This window comes from Anopheles coluzzii, chromosome 3 (assembly GCF_943734685.1).
Source record: "Anopheles coluzzii chromosome 3, AcolN3, whole genome shotgun sequence".
Classification (NCBI taxonomy): Eukaryota; Metazoa; Arthropoda; class Insecta; order Diptera; family Culicidae; genus Anopheles; species Anopheles coluzzii.
Window position 1 is genome coordinate 60,817,659 of NC_064671.1, and position 19,694 is coordinate 60,837,352.

General features: G+C 43.1%; 2 protein-coding genes and 1 long non-coding RNA gene across 6 annotated transcripts; 2 read left to right on the plus strand and 1 right to left on the minus strand.

The window, feature by feature from the left end:
• Positions 1–13: 13 nt before the first annotated feature.
• LOC120956530 (protein CWC15 homolog) lies at positions 14–4,704 on the minus strand. Of its 2 annotated transcripts, none has more exons than XM_049608417.1 (3): positions 4,545–4,704; positions 1,241–1,370; positions 14–765 (listed from the first exon to the last, which is right to left on the minus strand). In XM_049608417.1, the coding sequence occupies exon 3, from the start codon at positions 743–745 to the stop codon at positions 56–58; it is 690 nt and encodes a 229-aa protein (XP_049464374.1). In that variant the 5' UTR covers positions 746–765; positions 1,241–1,370; positions 4,545–4,704; the 3' UTR covers positions 14–55. The 2 variants fall into 2 exon arrangements, with proteins under 2 accessions (XP_049464374.1, XP_040233986.2); XM_040378052.2 differs by having other exon boundaries at positions 4,349–4,704.
• A 158-nt stretch (positions 4,705–4,862) lies between these two features.
• LOC120956531 (uncharacterized) lies at positions 4,863–6,542 on the plus strand. 2 transcript variants are annotated; one of them, XM_040378054.2, is made up of 5 exons: positions 4,863–4,934; positions 5,294–5,590; positions 5,731–5,907; positions 6,093–6,218; positions 6,294–6,542. In XM_040378054.2, exons 2-5 carry the CDS (start codon positions 5,503–5,505, stop codon positions 6,536–6,538), a joined length of 636 nt encoding a protein of 211 aa, XP_040233988.1. In that variant the 5' UTR covers positions 4,863–4,934; positions 5,294–5,502; the 3' UTR covers positions 6,539–6,542. The 2 variants fall into 2 exon arrangements, with proteins under 2 accessions (XP_040233988.1, XP_040233987.1); XM_040378053.2 differs by lacking the exon at positions 4,863–4,934 and having other exon boundaries at positions 5,258–5,590.
• Positions 6,543–8,097: 1,555 nt separating this feature from the next.
• On the plus strand, positions 8,098–18,113 carry LOC120956697 (uncharacterized). 2 transcript variants are annotated; one of them, XR_005751870.2, is made up of 3 exons: positions 8,098–8,776; positions 8,943–9,061; positions 9,139–18,113. It is a non-coding gene; the product is annotated as an uncharacterized LOC120956697 (long non-coding RNA). The 2 variants fall into 2 exon arrangements; XR_007452548.1 differs by having other exon boundaries at positions 8,098–9,061.
• Positions 18,114–19,694: the final 1,581 nt, after the last annotated feature.

A 19,694-nucleotide genomic window follows, 5' to 3' on the forward strand; every position in this document is an offset into this window, starting at 1 on the left:
TTACGCAAACCGATAAAAGAGGGGAAAACGTTATACTATTTATTATATCATCCACTTACTTAATATATTTATCCATAAACTTTTTGTGAAAATCTGACCGGAGCGAGTCGTTGACGAATTGGTTTGCCTTCTTCTCCGGTTCGGAACGGGCGCAATTTTTAAACACCACATCGTCATCCCAGCGGCGCTTTACCTTCATCTCCGCCTTGGCAGTGGCCGAGTAGCTCAGCAGCGGATTTCCCGACAGTATGTTCTCCATTCGGATGCGCTCGTCCTCCTGCTGCTTGGTGCGTTCCTTTTTAGCCGTCTCGGCCGCCCGCTCCTGCTTGATCTTGTTCAGCTCCGCCAACAGGGCAGCCGTATCGTCCTCGTCCGAGTCCGTGTCCGAGTTCTCGCTGTCCACCGGATCGTCCGCGTCAAGGTTTTGTGGTGCCTCCAGTTTCTGTCGCTTGGTGCTTCCGCTGCCCGCACTGCCCGGACCCTGCTCCAGGGCACGGCGAGCCGTCGGGACGGCCGATCCCTTGCTTCCCTGCTTACTGTCCCGCTCGCGCTTCTCCAGCTCCTCGCGGAAGTCACGGTTGCGGAGCTCTTCGCTGGTGCTCTGGCCCTGGTCACGGTACTTTAGCTTTGTGTGTCCTGGCAGATCGCGACTGCTGTACTGTTTGGAAAGGGCACTCAGATCCTTCTCGCCACGGCCGCTACCACCGCGGGCGGGATCGAACGTTGGACGTGCGGCGGTCGTCATGGTCGGTGGGTTGGTAAATTCTGTTTTACGACAAAAACTATTACTACGACGCTGGAATATCGATGCTTTTGTTCCGCGAGTGTAGGTGCGATTGTTTTGGTAGAATGGCAGCCCGATGGCGTTTTTGTTGTTTCCCCGTTTTCCGAAACGTCCGTTTCGAACTGCCTCCCCCGTTTTCGAACTGTCAAAATAGGGGTAGCAGTTTGACATTTGAATTGGGTGGGAAATGGCCGTTGGGATGTTTGTGTAAATTTTTCAAATCTTTTTTGTGTGTTTAGAACACTGCATGTACGGTTTGATAGCTTAGTATTTACGAATTTGTAATAAAAAAAAACTAAAAAGTGCTGAGCAATCGATGGTGGTATAGAGTGATAGGGAAAGTATTATAAACAATATCATTAAATGTTTTAATGTTTGGAATAAAAGATAAACTTTAGTAATGCTTCTATAATTCGTAACGGTCTTGTGATACAGTCATCAACGTGCACGACTTACCTATTTACCCGTCGTGATTTTAAACTCATATGGAATGTCCCCCTTAGCAACGACTGAATATCCGCTGTGTCGTTGACTTAATAAATCTCGAAAGCTTGTATAGGCGGGCAAGACCACGTAGGTTGTTTCGCTAATAAGAAAAGGAAAAGTAAATAATTTACAGAAATAATTGATTTGATTGTTACACGGCACATTCCAAAAGCACTAAATAGTCAAAGTTATTGAACTCAACATTTTGTGAAAAAAAGATTTGATTTGATTCAAAATAAGTGTAATCTAATAAATTGGAGGATCTAATAACAGTTTTCTCGCTCATATGCTCTCCAAACTTTTATGAATCATCGATCACTTAGTTTAGGATATCTTATCTTTCATGACCCACATATATTGCGGAGATATATTTAATGGGTTAATGGTTGATGGGGACCGAAAACGGCCGCTCTCTCTCTCTCTCTCTCTCTCTCTCTCTCTCTCTCTCTCTTGTTGGCCTGCTCAAGATAGAGCACGTCGCTGTGATATGACCTGGCCAACAATCATTCAGGATTTCTCGGTCCCTGGTTGCAGCTCCTCCATCCATGACCAGATCTCTGTCTCGCTTCTCTGTCTCGCTCCAGCCATCGAGTTCGCTGTACTTCCTTGCGCCTTATGCCGAACTGGGGCCGCTGTCGAACACCTTCTTGGTGGGGCATGAGTCCGGCATCCTCATGATATGCCCCAGCCATCGTACCCTACCAGCCTTCGCCACTGTCAGGATGCTCGGTTCGCCGTACAGCCCAGCAAGCCCGTGGTTCATCCTTCTCCTCCACATTTCATGCTCGAACACACCGCCAAAGATGGTCCGGAAGGTACGTCGCTCAAACAGAGTGTTTGCATCGTCCGCTCAAATGGTCCAAGACTCGTATCCATAGAGGACCATCGGGGGAATCAATGTGCGACATATCTCACATTTCGTGCGGGCTTTAAGTCTTCTGGAACTCAGCAGTCGGTGAAGCCTATAGTATGCACAATTCCCCTGCACAATGCGTCTCCGGATTTCACTGCTGATGTCGTTGTCCGAAGTAACGACCGTCACGAGATAGCAGAACTCCTTTACTACCTCAAGATTTTCGCGGTCAACTTATACACTCATACATTTAACGGTAGGCGGACTAGGCAGTCGCCTGGGGCCCCGCCGATTTAGGGGATTAGGGGCCCCGTAGATCGCTAGTCTTAGTATGTATAAAAGTGGACAGCGTACTAGTGACAAGGGCCCCGGGAGGATGGACGATGGGGTCTTGACGTTTGCGATTCATTTGCACCTCCCCTCCCTTTAACCAGTTACCATTTACAAGGGACCTAAACTCGTCTTACCGCCCAGAGCCCCCGATACCCTTAATCCGTTACTGACTGCTTCCCAGATGGTCTTAGTCTCCGGCCAGCAGGTACTTTATCTTCCTCACATTGATTCTCTCTCTCCTTCGAATGACACCTTCCAGTGCGATGTTGAAGAGCAGACAGGAGAGTATGTATCCCTTGCCTCAGACCCCTGTGAGATTCGAACGATTTTGACACCAAATTCGATACTTATTCTAGATATGCCAGTTGAAAATTGAATCTTGAATGTGGGAAAAATTTGCAAGATATTTATTGTAATAAGCTTTTCTTCTAAACACATTATTTCGCGTACCACGTCTGTCAACGCCACGGACCATGCTTTACAGGGTGGGGACCATTGCTTTATAGGATAACGCTATATTTGTGAAGTTACGATTTGATATCCTATGAACGATGTGCAGCTCATTTTTCACATTTTAACACCAAAACTGTTTGTGTGATTTGTTAAAGTTAAAAGTTTGTCGAAATTTATAATGAAAATTAAAATGAAAAGTTAAATTTAAAATAATTAAGTACATAAATCTACAGTTGAAAATCCATAGCAATTTGGCTATTCTTGATAATGATATTGAGTATAGTATGAGATAGCTTACGCTTACTGCAAAGAGAAAAATAAACATATAAAAAGAAAATTGAAAAAAAACAACCGAATGAATCTAATCTATGAGAAAACTAAATCCGTATAGGAATACTTTATCTGTCATTGTGAAAAAACGTTGTTAAATTTACATTTTTTTATTCTTCTTATCTGTTACAACATTTCTCCTTAGTCTAGTCTGTTAAAGGTGTTGTTTGCCAACTGATACAAATTGGATTTACAGTGGGATAACTCTTCCAACATTCATGATCGATGACGATCGTGTTGTTCATCTATTATTTATTGTTTATAGTTCACAATACAAATTGTCTGCCATTGCCTTAACAAACGTTTATTGACCTTATTAGCTACTACGTGGGAAGATTGGGAGAGACGGATGAGGATGAGGAGAGGAGAAAACAGTGAAACAAGGAGAGAGGCAGAGAAAAATAGCATAAATAGAAGAACAGCACGAGATAGAGGATCATTTGTCACCCAGGGCTGTATGACGTCAAGGGACAGAAAGAAGCAAAAAGAGAGCATTGTTTTTTAACAGCTAACGTTTTAACGAATAGCTAACGAATAGGATATAGAAGTGTTTTTACCATGTCTCAAGGAAACTAAGCCCTAACATTTGGCAACGTTCTGAGTACGGGGGAAGTGGAACCTTGTGCTGCGCGAAACGTGTGGACCTCTCCTGATCATGCTCAATTCTAATGATAACTGTATTGTTGGATTTGGACCACATCATGGCAGTGTACTCCAAGGTTGAGCGTACAAGGAAGCAGTAAAGGATTTTCAAACGGGAGAGATTTCGAAATTGATCGGTCATTCGACGCCACTAATCAAGAGATCGGTTGGCTTTGGAGATTACACATTACAGATGCTGTCGGTAGGTGAGTTTTGAATCAATACGAACATCTAAATCCTTGACATAGGAAGAGCGATTCACTAAAAACCCACATTGTAATTGATTTGACTTGATCACTTGACACTTATTAAGGCAGAAGAGAAATGAATTTGACAAACATCAATTAGATAATGCATTGACTGCTGAGAGAAATTTACTGCTGAATCATATATTTAATCATATCAATCCTATCCTTGATCGATAGTTGAATGATTGTGCCATCAGCAATGGGATTTGGTCACTATACTTGCACTTGTGTTGCTTGTATTGTACGGTTGAGTACTCGTGGTTTGCCTAGAGGCACAGCCACTGTTAGATTTTTTATCCCTTCAGATGTATAACTTTGTGTGATATCAGTATTTCAACGCTTATTTGAATGCAGTCTGTTCAGCATTTTGCTTTTGTCTGTATCGTAACACCACTGTACGGTTCTATGCACCTACCATGCGTGTGTATCAACTGACTGACTGAAGCAGCAGCACCCGCCAGTGTTGCACAAACATTGCAACCAGCATTGGATGACTCCCGGCGTCCGCTTGTCGCTTGCACAATGCGTATCTTATTTCCGAGAATCTTTGCCTGCAGAAATTTCTTATCCATTGATAAGACGGTGAGAGCTTGTAAAATTGGATTTAACTACAACGCGTTGAGATAGTTTGGTGCTCAAGTAGGACCGAGCCGCACGAGCTACTTTCGCGCCCTATCAATAATACATTGGAGGTCGAGTTTGTCGAGGAGGGCCATCTTGTACGCAGCTTATTTGCTATCTTCACCAATACCAGTGAGCGCAGACCTACCCAGAAGAAATCACTGTGGACCGATAGTGAGCGAAAGTAAACACATCGTTGCCGAGGTGGAGGAGGTCATCGTTCAATAGTGGGGGCGACCAGTATTCGAAGCACCTGTGATAAGATAGTCAAGAGAAAACATACTTACGATATACCCCTTTCTTTGCGCGCCAGCTTCTCACCCTTGTTATCGATAGATCGGGGGGGGGGGGGGGGGGGGGTAGTTGAGTGTGGAAGAGAAGGAAGGGGAGGGAGTATTTGTTAGAGTGTGTGTCTATCTATCTGTTTGTGTGTGTGCCTGCGTGTGTATTTAAAATTCTTTTGGTATTGAACGCAGCTGATAAGCTGATTCTTTCTCGTTACTCGTTAGTTCTCGTTGCTAAACAGTTTCAATCGTTCAACAGCACACACATTCCAGCCATTTGGATCTGGGGGGACACAGTCAACCTGACAAACGTGATTGTGATGCTTGCGTACCAGCAAAGCTGATCTTGCAAAAGAGATAAGCGTGCAATAGTGTTAATAAATTTTACGACGTCATCGGTTAACCGGTAGTGAGCCGTTATCGTGGCTCCCAGTGACAGGATATTTCCGTGCCTCGGTTTTAGCATCAATGTCGATCATTTTCAGTTCGGAAATGAAAGCAATTTATTTGCTGTCGGTTGGTTTGATTTATTTCTGCAAAACCGTTGCAAGCCTTGGTAGGTATAGGGGGAGGGGGTATAGCGTTGGTACGGTGCCACGTACATACGCTCGCACCGACCACCGTTGACGTCACTGAGGAACGGAAATAGTCGTTCGCTAGTACAAACACCGGTGCGGTTGTAATTCAATTTTTCAGAGGAACCAAACACAACGCTAGCCCCGGTGGAAAATTACAAAACCAATCCGTACTGCTTCCGGTTCACGTGGATGGGCCCGAAGTACAACAAGGACACGCCGTACAAAAACCTCAGCTGTGACAACATCCTGAAGAAGGCGAAGGGCATTCCGTGCTTTCATCCGTTGGTTATAACGAGTGAGTATGGACAGCGGGACACGCTTGGCGTCTGTGTTTGTATCGTGTGTGTCGTTTACCTTTACCGCCCCAATGTTTTGGGCACGTTTTTTGGTTTGTTTAATTTCACCATCACCTTGTGCGGGGGGTTTCCAATGGCACAAAATTGGGCTGCCTGTCTGCCGTTTGGGCCATTTGATTTACAGACAACACCAACGTACCGGACACTAACTACATGTGGGAAGAGTACAAAGACAAACCGTCCCAAATTGCTTGCCGGCTCGTGCGTGGGGAGGTGTGCGCCCGGTACTCCTATCGCTACAACGGTGCAAGTGAGTGTCGCCTAGTTTGTTGCCTACCCCGGTCCCGCAAAGATGCGTGCGTCATGTGCCACTTTTCTTTTGCAGTTGAAAACATAACCTACATGTGCGCCAAACTCAACGTGGACAATGAGTCGTCTACCTCGACCAGTTGCTTTAAGGAGGATCGGCTGGGACGGGAGATCGAGGTGTGCGTCTGCGAATCGGCCGCCGGTCGTACGCCCTGCAATCGATCGACAATTGTGCTGGCGGATGGTGCACCCGTCGCGCCGATGATGCTACTGCTGGCCGTGGTACAGTTGCTACTAATAAAGTGTTTACAGTTGCGGTAGCTAACAGCTTGTTTTTGTGTTTGTTCTTGTCGGCTTTCGTTGGTGATCTCTGAAGTTGAGCAAGCAAAATTGAGAACATTTTGAGTGATGGTGTTCAAGTGACGCATTTAAAAGTTACAAGTGGAAGTTATCAAAGGAGATATTTGCAACGATGCCATCACCACAAAGGAAATTATTTGCCCTTACTAGGTCATCAAATGGCAACACTTTCCTATGAACGTCATTTGAAGCCATCGAAAATAGTAACGCTTGTATGAGGCAAACGCCCACTGTTGGTATCCTTATTGGCAATACCGTCCCACAGCATTTGCGTGTCCTTTCGCCTTTTTGTCCTTTACAAATAACCCGAGTTTCAAGTTTTGACAACATCCATCGTGACGGCAGCATCCCAATCAAACGTTCAATTGTGATAAGTTCGGATGGATCAATACCACGAACCGAACGCCAGATATGATTCTAACTTGGGAAATACTTGTGACAGTATCGATTCGCTGCACACAAGCACTCCATTTTACGTCCATGTGTACATCTTCGCCCACAGCTCCGCAGGACGCTTTCGGGATTGTGTTGTGTGCCCGGTGTGAGTCAAACCACCAGCGACCAACCGGGGCCATGAACGGTTCGAGCGTGAAAAAGGCACATCACACATTTTCCGCTGACATTAGCAAATTAATGACCGGTTCGGTTTTGCAGGCCGTACGGAGAAGGGCTTTTCATTCGGAGTTTGGATTTTGTCGCTACCTTTCTGAAGGACGGAAACGTCGCTGCAAACTTAAAACCACAGCTGGGGAACTGTGTTGAGAATGCTGGGCTGAGGGAACGGAACCAGCTTGCTTATGATGTGCCGGTGACGTCTGTGTAAAGGTTTCATCATTTTTGCCGAGTTTGCAGAAACATGGTGGCTTTTCGGCTCCATGCTCCAGTTCCAGGACATCTCGCCTATATTCTCGGACGCGCCTCACAGAGCCTTTCCGGAAGCTTCCCTCGAAGTAGTTTAGCTGTGAAAGTGAAGCGACCATAGAGGGAAAGGCATCATCACGCGTGATGATGCTCCATCGCTGGCAGCAGTGTTTGTGGTAGGATGCGAAGGCGATGTGCCTTTTGAAACCCGGTTAGCCGGGGATGGGAGTGTATCAAGCCGTTCTTAGGATTTGGATGCAATATGCTACGGATATGGATTGAGCTGGGCGGGCTGGGTAGGAGCAGACCGGTATTTGTGAAGCGAAAACCACACTCACCCCTTTCCCTTGCTAGAGGCTCTTCGGAATTCTCATTTCATATGCGGCAGAGTGTTATTTGATACGAGCTTTTGGGCATTATTGAATTTTGCCCTGGCGCCTTTTTTACACGCAACCGAATCTACGCAAACGCCACGGCGATGCCATTGACAGGCAGCACACTTTCGATGAAGTTTCGGTTGCACCAGTACCGTTTATGCAAATTACGTAAAACGCATTTACGCGTGCTTTTAGCAACAGGATTGCTTGGGAAAAGGATGTGCAGGGGGGGGGGGGGGGGGGGGAGAGTGAATTGCTTTCGCGGGAACAACACATTTTCAATAAACACGGACACGGGTACGGGTGGGGTGTGAGATTCCGTAGAATAAATGACGTTTTTGTTGATTGTTGCGTGGAGTTTTGCGAGAGTGCATGCTGCGAAGGATGCACGCGTTCGTTTCTTTGTGGCATCGTGACTGGTGTACCGATCCAATTAGCGATTGACGTTTCGGTGTGACGTTTATGATGCAAGAGATTTTCTCTATCACGACAGGCGTAACTGCTGTAATGTCGGTGCGTATGGTTTACAGCTTTACGCAGCCGTTTTTTTGCTAGCTTCATCAAAATAAAATTGTAGGAAATAAAGTGCGCTAGTTATGCATAAAACCGGAGGGAGAAGGTGAGATGGCCAAATTTCTTAGGACCACCTACACTCTATACACGAGCCTTTAATCTCGATCGATCGAAGCGCTCGAGAAGATTTGTGCTCGAGAGTTTCGCTTCGGACGTGTATCAAGATAAGGAAGCGATTTTACAGCCCACCGGCGGAGTAAAAGCACTCGAAACTCTTTATAGCTTGCGCGACAAAAGCGGACAGTATCCTTCAGGCGAGTGATGCCACAATTTGTCAACACGAAAATAGTACTTCTAGCTGGCAAAGCCGGGCAACGTTGCAACGTGCCAGTAGCTTATCTGGATTGCTGTAATGCAGCAATAATAGATCGGCTTCGGAAGGGTCTGTGTGAGTATGTACGCGCGTGTGTTGTGTGTCCAAGCCAGGGGCAAGGCAGGGGGGCCCTATACTTCCTGGTCAAACACATGGGTACACAGACCGCTCGGACGTACATTGTACGCCTCACAAATGCTCCAAGTGAGGCTACAAATTGGCTCTATTTTGCTTTTTACAGGGATAACCTTTTTAGTACATTGCTCGGAGCGATAACATGCTTGCCAGTTTTACATGAGGTTTCGTTGCACGAGAAGACGCCATTGCAGTGCCAGACAGTTTTGGAAACATTTGTACACGGTTCGTACAGGGTTGTATTGTCCCGGAGATTGTTTATTTTTTGGTAATCCTGTTTTTTCTTCTTTCTTTCTCTGCAGTGATATGTTTCTTGTATTCCCACCCTTATTCAACTAGAACGATCGTCCTATCGGGTGCCCTTCGATTTGCAAGTAAATCCAGTAGCTTTACTGAGTGCAGTGAGTCAGTCAGTAAGAACATGCTGGAATAAGCAAGGATACTTATGAAGTTCGGCGTTTGCAAAATCGGACCAGTGAAAAACACGAAAAAAGGAGGTTTGCGTAGGAATTGGGAACGGAATATGTATGCGTGTGTGTATGTGTTGCATTCTGGATGAAGAATATCCTAAACTTTCATACAAGGGGGTAATGATGGTGCCTTGGACTGCCAAAGTAAATGCAAACATTCAAACGATGATAGTTGTTCGGTTTGCTGCCATTTCAATGTCATTTCTTTTGCACGCTCCACTTTGTCCATCTTGGCCAGGCTAGCTGGAGGTGGAAAATTCGTGTTCGGTCCAGTTTCTGTAGGATATTTTAAGCGTTCTATAGTGCAACTGGGCAACTGGTAAGTGCATCGATGAACACGACAGGACGTAACCATGTCCTGCTTGGTTCGTGCACAATCGCGCACAGTGATGACGCTGTTTCCAATCGAGTGCCCTTTGCCGGAGCGGAGCTTTTGCCAGACATATTACCCTTCCAAGTGCCGAGTGATGTCATGTCCCAACGTGACCAAGCGGATGGCATTTGTTTTGCTCATTCCTGTCACGTTCGGCACACGTGAAGAACCAACTGTACCGAAAAAAAGGCAGAAGCGGGACTCGCTTATGGAAATGCGAGGTCCTGTATTTGGAATCTTCTGTGGAAACGAAATCTTCCAATGATTTCCAACGGCAGTGGAACATCAGCACTCAGCCGTTGATGCCACTCGTACTGTAACATTTACACACACACATACACATTAAACTACCTAGGACGGAGGCCGAGGCAATTGAATCCCCGTTTGCAAGGCAAATTTGCGTCCACAGCATTGACAATCGAGAATTGCTGTCCAATGTACCTAGCGCGTGTACCTAGGACCGTGAGTGTGACACTGAACCTGGGCAAAGGCATGGTTTGTCAAAAGACGTGCGGACAGTTTGCCATACAATTTTTCTCAATGTACCGGCGCGGACGTGATTTGTTGCCGGTTCGTTTCCATACAGACGACGTCAGCAGTGGTGTGTATGTGTCATTTATATCAATTTTTCTCCCGTTCCACGTGGACAGTTTCGCTCGTGTGGCAAGTTCGTCGGGAGCTTTCAGCGCCTGGAGTAGATGGAGAGCAAAAAAAAAAAAAGATCGTTTATTCAAGACTCTATTTTAGTAGCCGGTTTAAAGCACACACGGGCAAGGATCTAGAATGCTTGTGGCTTGAGCAGGGCTAGTGCTTGCATCGTTCACACGAAGCGGATAGTCTTGGAGGAAAGCTGTGCTCTTTAAGCATGCTTAATTAATTTTAACGAATTAATTTAATCCAATGCTAATGATAATGAAATCCACGTGGATCTTTCCATCTCCTCGCCGGTGCCATGGTAATGAGAGTGCAAGGCTCGATTAGTAGCGATGGAAGACACGCAAACTTCCAAAGCTTGCTCATCGTGTCCTGCCTTGGTTTTGTTGTTTTTTTTTGCCCCGAAATACCTGTAGAACCTTCAAATTCGCTTTGAACAAGAAACTTTAGCTTAGATAAATATTCTTCCCGGTAGATGTGCAGGCTTCCGGATTGAAATCTTTTAAAGTAAGTGGAAACTCATGTCTCGGACATGTTACAAGCGTCGCTCCCTGGTAGCGATGTAAAGCTTACAGTGTCTAAAATTAGCATGCCTTCTGCACTTCTTATCTTACAGTAACAACCGGCATCGCCTCCAAGCAGCCAGCTCCGAATGTTATTTATCGTTTCAATTTGCTGGTTAATGGCATGGTTAAGAGGTAAACCACCACCCACCACCCCATTCCACGTTGATTTGTCACCAAGTACAAGCATGTCTTTTCTTGGCGGAATGGAATGTCTTTCCGTCGTTGCGGAGGTACGTAAAATTTTAATTAGCACCCGATCATAAAACAACTTTCCTTGCGAGGGGGGTAATGCGTGCCAGTGTGTGTGGGTATGTGGCGATATTCCTTAGCTTGGTTTGGTGCAATAAATTTCATCCATTTACATGGGGACTTAACGATGTTCGTGCTGTACCGCTTGGCACCTGCTAGATATGGTAGCAAATTTTCACGTTGAATAAAACCGATCCGTCCGTTAAACTCCGCTCTGCAGCGTGTGGGTCGGTTGTGCCATCTAGTGAAGATTTTCGGACGTTAATCCCGCCGGTAAATATGGGTCGCCTTTATTGTTCACTCTTGTTCACGCGTCCAGCCAAAGAAAAGGGCAGCACACCGCTCTGGGTACCGCTGCCAGTGGAGCATCCAGTGAGGCTCTCGTGGGGTGTTTGATAATAGATTATCCCATAACTTGCCCAAACGAGCGATGGCTTGGGGTATACTTAGCATATGTTTTGTCTGCACCTTGCCATCCTGCGTGCGTTTTGCGAAACACTCTTTTCCGAGTAGACAGTCATGGCCATCGTCGACGGTTGGGCAGACGCACCGGAATGTGGGTTCACCTTCTGTTGTCGGTATGCATAATCGTATGCAACGGCATCGGTGTCCGTCTCATGGCCATATGGTGTGGCTTACACATTGCGATGCTTCTTGACGGATCCTGCCTTTTCTGCTCGGTTCCAAAGCTCCGTCCGTGTGCGGTAGCGTATAGTGAAGAACCTTCTCTTATCCTAACCTTGTGCAACCAACGACACTACTGCTTCTGGTTGGTTAGTGGTCTGCAGTGGAGCAACCTGCTGCAAACTGGTAAAGAGAAAAACAGTAAAGGACAAAAGTTTCCCCCATGAAGACCAATTTTCTAACTACCATTTAAGGTAAGAGCCAGGGAAAGGGGTTTAACGTCATCTGGTACGAAGCACACAGGTAAGGTGTGTGAAGTTTATACACTACACGGTAAAAGGTGGAACCAGTGTGAGGCAGTGGAACGGTTCGGTTAGTTCACTTAATGGGGACCGGTTTGCACGTATAGTTTCGTGTTGGAGTGGGAAGATGGCCATCCCACCGTCGTCGGCCCACCAAAAGCCAAACATAAAACATTCATTATAGCAATGGACAAACATCACTATCCTAAACACATTTTTGGCCAGATGTCGGGATGGGAGGATAGATTAGGTGCAATGTTTGAGAAGTGCTTACCACTCTTGATATTTCATGAAGGAAGGGGTTTTTTACTTGTACGAATGTTTTATTCATGTTTGTATGTATAGCACAAGCAAATATATTTGAAAATTATTCTATTAAAATTGCCCTTTTCTCTTCGTTTAGACGAAATTAAATGTGAAGAAAATTAGTTAAGCCAAGGAAATTTTCCAAAGCGTATTTGCCAATTTCATGCGTAAAAGCGTGTCCTGAGACACATTCATCCAAAAAGCACCTCATTTCACGTCTAACTTAAAGAATCTACTTGAGTCCTTTTAGCAGAGGGTAAGTTTTATCGCACCAGTAAAGACAACTAAGCAAACAAGGTTGTGTCAGAGGGAAGCTATCACCTTTACGGTACACCCTAGTATCACCATAAACTCAATCTCGTTTGTAAAGACAGAAACCGGAGTGTGTTTAGTGGACACTTTAAACTTTTATTTATAATTAGTTTTATGATTTGCCTTTCTATGAGACTAGATTGAAAAGGTGCCCATTTTTCTGCATGCCTAAACTCACACCTACTGTTTGTGGATCTACGGAACAGCTCTGGCGTTTTTTTGCAAGCAACAAACAACAAGGCTCGGAATCCAAAAGTGGCAAGCAAAATGCTTCAACAAATATGGCACACTTTGCGTACTTATCGATACAATCTAAATACGATCTCGGCAGGGACATGCTTTTGCCAAACTTTGCGGTTGTGTGGGGAAAGGACATGTTTTAACGAAATTGCTGTACCGTTAGGTTAGTTGCTTTGACTCTTTGCATCATGGTGTTTGACGCTTAGATTTGACCTTAGCCGGTTTCATGGTACCCAGCATCTTTGCTGTCAAAATAGAGTCCATTTAGATGAGATGGTCTGCTGAAGGGTTGACAGGGAAAAATCATACCATACGTGGGATGTGTTTGCATCGCCTGCAACACCTCCTGCTGTTTCGTGGTTAGTACCTTTTAATTAAATAAAATGCTTTACCCTAATAGGAAACTGTTTAGAAGGTCAGGTTTTTGGGGCAGAAAGACAATTTAGATGCAGTGTGTTGATAAAAGTAGTGGTGAAAGATAGTGGTGGAAGGTAGAAAGAGTCGGGAATATGGCACAACTTGGATAGATGCATAATTTCTTAAGGTAATTTCACGATTCTTCTTCTTCTTCATATTGGCTAACTGTGGTCATGTCGACCTAGACAAGTTTTCGAGACTTATTAAGTATCACGTAGGCGGATAGTTAGGACTTTCTAAGGGGGGATGGTCCATATGAGGTTTGAAGTCACAACGGGCATGATGTTAAGTCGTGCGAGTTTACTACTGTGCAACGTCCAAGAAACAATTCCTATACCTTTTACACTTGAACATATCTAAAGAATGCTTTACTATGAGTATACTAAGCCACATAGTTTTAACATGTGTTTTGAAGATGCTTAACAGTCTTTAAAGTTGTTAAACCTTTAAAACGATCTGAATACGCTTATAAGACTGGCTTATAAGACTTATAAGATGGCTGGCTTTAATTAACCTGTAAATGTATTTTTAAGCACGTTTTAAGACTTGTTATTTGAGACTAAGGTATTAACTGATCTTATTATTTATATAAAAGTCTTGGATGAAGGAAACATGGAACAAAATATGCAGGGTGTATCTCAGATACGCTATCAACGCAAAACGTGGGGTGGTCCCGTAGTACAGTCGTTAATTCAAGCGACTCAATAACATGCTCGTCATGGGTTCAAGCCTAGAATGGACCGAGCCTCCGTAGCAAGGATTGACTATCCGGCTGCGTGCTAGTGAATTAAGTAACGAAAGCCTGTATAGGCCGGCAGGACAGCAGTTTAGCTGTCAAAAGTTGTTGTTTGACCGCATTGATGATATTTTTCACAAGCGCAATATGATTTTAAATCGTTCAAGTTGTTTTTTAGAGACCTTTTGCATCGTTTTGCAAATTCAAACACGCATTTTAGATTATTTGTATACAAATCAATTATTTAGTGCGTTTCTAGCGTTATATTTATGAAATATTACGTATTTAATGTAAAAAATAATATTTTCTGTGCAAAAAGCGCTTCTCAAAAATATCATCGGTGCGGTCAAACAACAACTTTTAACAGCTAAACTGCATCTTGTGCTTCTGAAATTGTTTTGCTGACATTCGATTCTGACTTGTAAAGTAAAATTTAACATATAATTTAAAGTGTACTCCAAAATAGCTCCGTCAATCTGTCTCACTAAACCACATAAATCATTTGACTAAAGTATTCCTTCGTGAAGGACCATGCGTCTCCTTCACATTTTCCATAATCCTCCATGCAGGGCAAGCTATAAGTACACTGCAATATGTGTTTGTGTGTGTTTGCGTGTTTATTAGTGGTTGTTTGAATTGACCAGTGTTGAAGAGTTGAGTACACATAACATTAGTTATCACCGCTCCTGCGAACCAACTGCTGTATTATAATGCTTCATACAGCATGTAGCACAGCTACTTCATTTTTTCCTGCTGACTTGTATGCATCTTTTATGCTGATTTATTCTCCCGATACAAGTGGGGAATGAAAAAAGATGAAAAAAAAACATTCGAAAACATGTTCACCTCACTGCCGCTCGATGAATTGTGGCCACAGAAACAAAAAGAACCGAGCACGTATGCACATTGTGCCAACTCTCAATGCACGCATGCAGTCGGGCAGTTTTTACAAAACTCTGCCAATGAGTTGAACAATCGTAAGCTAGGGAGGAAAAAATAGAAAACGAGACGCGTTTTAAAATGAAAGAATACAAAAACATCCTTCACATTGTTGGCTTTTCGCACGCCACTCAGTACCCGCCAGTGCCACTCCATCGGAACAGTTGATCCATACCACTTATGTTACCCGTACTGACTGACCATCTAACCGGAAGTGACGGCTAGAGCGTACGGTACGTGTTGCGCCTTCCCGGAGCTATTTAATGCACTGATATCGGTGGGTTAGGCCGTATGAAGTGGTCGGCATGCAGTGTGATATGGCACTGAATCTATCTAAATCCGCGCGAACCATGATGTTTCAAAGTGTGCCACGCTGAATGAAGCAAACGTATGGCTAGCGCTCGACAGTGAAGGCTTTTCAGCGATTTTAATCTACATACTCTCAATCACAGACTCGCCTGGCAGTCGGTCTATTGTTTCACTTGCAAGGGCTTGCTTTTATTTCCTAGCGAGCTATCGAAACTTATCAATCGGCTTGATTAATACAAAATCGGTTCGTTTGCCATTGAGTGTGTTTTGCTATCCGATGTTATTGTGAATTTATTATGCGCATTTTACAATAGCACTTCTAGCGGGATAGATGAATAGCAAGAAAGGTAGAAAGTGAAAGATAAAATAGCGTAACGATTTAATGAGTAATTCATTGTATAACAAGTAATCTATCTAGTAACGAGTTTTCTGCTGTTCGAATGCAAACTCCAGTATAAACAAACCTAATTGTGTATTTTATTTTAAACATTGGTTTTGTCGTGCTATTTGTTGTTCTCTAATATTATTGATTCCATTTGTGAAAGACTTAAATTAAATGCTGTAACAATGTTTGGCCGCTCGGGGAGGAATGTCTTTTCAAATGTTTGGCACCATTCATTAATGTTAACCTGCGCGCTAATTTGAACTGTTTGAAAATAATGCTGTCAACATTCAAAGTTGACTAGGAAAAGTATTTCAATTATGTCACAAATGAATATTTCGAATGAACAAGCACCCGGTTAACAAGCGTACCACTGAATTCTGTCATACATTTTGTGCATTTAGTCATGTGCTTAGTAACCGAATAGTAGAAGCCTGTTTCCAAACACGTCACTAACGGTTACACTATCGTTTGCATACCCTGGGCTAACATACTCATGCAATAGATACCACACCCGGGGATTAGAGGGAGACGTGACGAAATCTGGTCAAACAAGATTAAAATCACTGCAAACAACAACCGGCTCCGAAACGGTTTCGGTAGAAGATCCCTCAGGGCCTGTGTTACAGCAGTTTGTTGATTGAATCGGATCCAAAATATTTGCCGGCCCGCCATAAGAGCATGAGTGGATTGGGATCGAAATAGTAAATTCCCCCAGGGGAGTATGCAATCAATCGTGCTGGTACATGCTCCTTTGCCAGCCCTCAAAATCACCTTTAATGATAAGAGGCTTTAAAAAAGGAAACAAATAAAAGGTTACCCATTAGAACCACTTCGTATGGAGGAAAGTGAACCGTTATTGCTCGTTTTATTGATGTTGATCCTGTTGATGATTTTGCAATTTTTTCGTCCTGAAATCTGATTTGAGGCGAATGAAATCAGCTCTTATTAGAACAGTGCATGAAAAAAGGACCTCTGAACTAGAAGCTAGGAATTGCAGAGTTAACATATCAGAGAGCAAAATTACCTTTGCCTGCAGTGGAGCTTTTTATCATTTAGTCTATAAATGGAATGGTTTCTTTTTGGCACGAGCCCATTTTAAACCTACGATGAACCGTTTTCCAATCATCATTTTTGGTGAACTGTATTGGCAATTTCACGAAATGGGAATGCGTGTGAATAATCCATAGAATGTTTTAGTGAAAAAAGGGAACGGCCAGACACGGACAGAAACACGAACCATTAGATAAAATCGACAATCGGGACTTTAGTCCACTCCAGTCCAATAACCGTACTGGCAAAAGTTCGCAAAGCGTTACAGACTGGACCGTACTGAACCGCTAAATCTTTCATCGTTGTAACGATGAGCACCACCACTGTTTCGAATTAGGGATTTGGGGTCTTGGACAATCGTACGTATAGCGAGTGCGTTCGAAAATGGTTTGCCATTTTCACTGACCAAACGGTTATCGAATTCGGGATGGGATAGCATTCGGATTGGAAAAACCATGATAAATGCCTTAGCAAAGCTTATCTTATCTATCGATGACCTAGCTTTGTGCTGTTTCGGTCTAGTGAAACCCGTTGTACTGTGCTTTTTTTTATTTGCTCATCGACAAACAGGGGATTTGGCGTTGTTGAAAGACTCTCTCTCTCTCTCTCTCAGGCTGCAGTAAAAGATTCCGGACGATTTTAGTCTCAGGATATAGCGAGAGAAGTTAATACAAATTGTTGAGAATTAATGGCATTCAATCTGGGATTAGTAGCAGGCAGGGTGGTTTGGTTGTTTGCAGCTACCATGAGATTGGACTTCATCGATGGATGAAACAAAAGGGTGAGCTTAAGCATTTCTAGAGTTTTTTTCTCTCTTTTCGTTTAATTGATCTTCAGCTATTTAGACACAGTGTTTGAACAAATTGCGTGCGGAAAATAATGCTCCGTGTGGTTAGCGGGGTTGAATTTTAATAATTGCTAGGTTATGTGATTTATGAATAGAAGCTTCCCATGAACAGAGGGTCGTGTGTTACAGTATGTACTATTATTTGTATTTTAACAGTTCACTGCACGCAAACGTACATCGTCCTGACTGGTGCAATCCCTAACGGACTAAGGGCTGTAGGCTATATTTAGATCACAGATTAAATTTAGCGTTTACTGTAATAGTGTGTGGCGATTTTCAAACATATCGATAATTGCAAATAAAGAAAAATGTAACTGAGAAATAATGTGTTACACATGTTCAGGATTGTAAAGCACGAAAAACAATGCTACAAAAATAATAGAACACCAAAACAGACAGAAGCCTATATTTTTATTCAAATATGAATGCATTCAAAAATTAATTATAATTTAGTACGTCTTATAAATATAGAAAATAAATTTTCGTTGTTAAACCGTTCGGTTTATTTTTATAGTAATTATTATCCGTACTAGGGTCTAATTGAGCAATGCAATTACTCACACTACAGTATCTCTTGAATGTAATGGAACGCAAAAGTATGTGGTATTTTTGCCACTCAATACGCAACTTTATTCTGCACTTAACGTAATTGTGGCTTAGACATGGTTTTCCTATTGTTCGTTACTCTTAGCCGAGCTGTTTACATGATTTATAAACCATATTGTTTTATATCTAAACAACCATTGTACAACCTGCTGTAGATGAAAAAACACTTTGCTCTTCCTACCTTTTGAATAACTGTTCAGGAGGGTCGTTCAAAAAAGGGTGGTGGACGAGAAGAAGAAGGAACGAGAGCGGATGATTGCGACGAATACTCGAATACTGGAGAACAATACTGGACACAACCGTATGACGACGACCGAAAACTGACCGAGGGGGTAGAGGAGGTGGACCGAATGAGGGAGAAAGTTGACACAGACTTTTTGTTTTTCTGACGGTGTTGCTTTATTGCAATCTGATCAACGACTACCTTCTCAGCTCAGTTCTCTTCTTAATAAATTCATTTCGGTTTGCATCAGGCAATACCATTTTGCCACAATTCTTACATATATGTTTTAAATTAAAGCACTTACACGTTGCAGTCAACGAAACGGACATTTTGAAGTTGTGTCCGTTACCTTTATTGTGTGGACAAATACAACACTATAGGCTTTCCACCACAAATGTCACATGTCAGAAGAAGCGGCTCATTTTACCACAAGCATGAATGCCCATTTTACCCCAAGTGAAGCTTTTTTATATTTTTCGTTATTTTAATAAAAAAAATCATTCAATTATCATGCTTACTACACACAAATTGTACAGATATACCACATCTTTCAAAATATATCATTTAGAACTTCCACGCGACATTACTTAAATCTTATTATTGAAGGTATAAAAATAACATAACTTTGCTACTAAACCTTTTTTTTTTATTTTTATTGTATTTTTATTGGGTGTTAAAGAAATAAAAAAAACGGGCTATAAAACTTGAGTGTTCATAAAATACTCCAATGAAAGCTGTTTGAGCCTTGGAATGTACACTTCATGTGAAATAATGGTCACCTAAAAGGTGAAATCACGTAGCTCTGTATAGATTTATCCGACACATATCTCTGACATCAATTGTCCATTAATAAGTCCCTTTCACATCAAAGATGTATTAAATTGAGCATGGGGAAATGTGAAACACATTACCTTTCTAGCATTATTAGCCTTTCTACTATACCTATCGTTATGCGTGGGTGATAATTTCATTGCAATAGAATAATTAGCGCCCATTTTAACGCATTCACTCTTACACACTAGCATCATGAAAAGTTAACAACACCTGCTTATCAGACGACCTGCACGATAATAAGCTTGTCAGAACGGGTCACGAAGGCAAACGGTGGTGTACTATGTCACCTCACCCCCTTCCCATGAGTCTCACGTTAGATTCTGCAAAGGTAGTATAGGAAAATGGTTTCGCAGAGAAACCCTATAAGAATGGGGAATACGCTCTGTAGCACCCAGCATGAATGGTGAAGGCTAAAG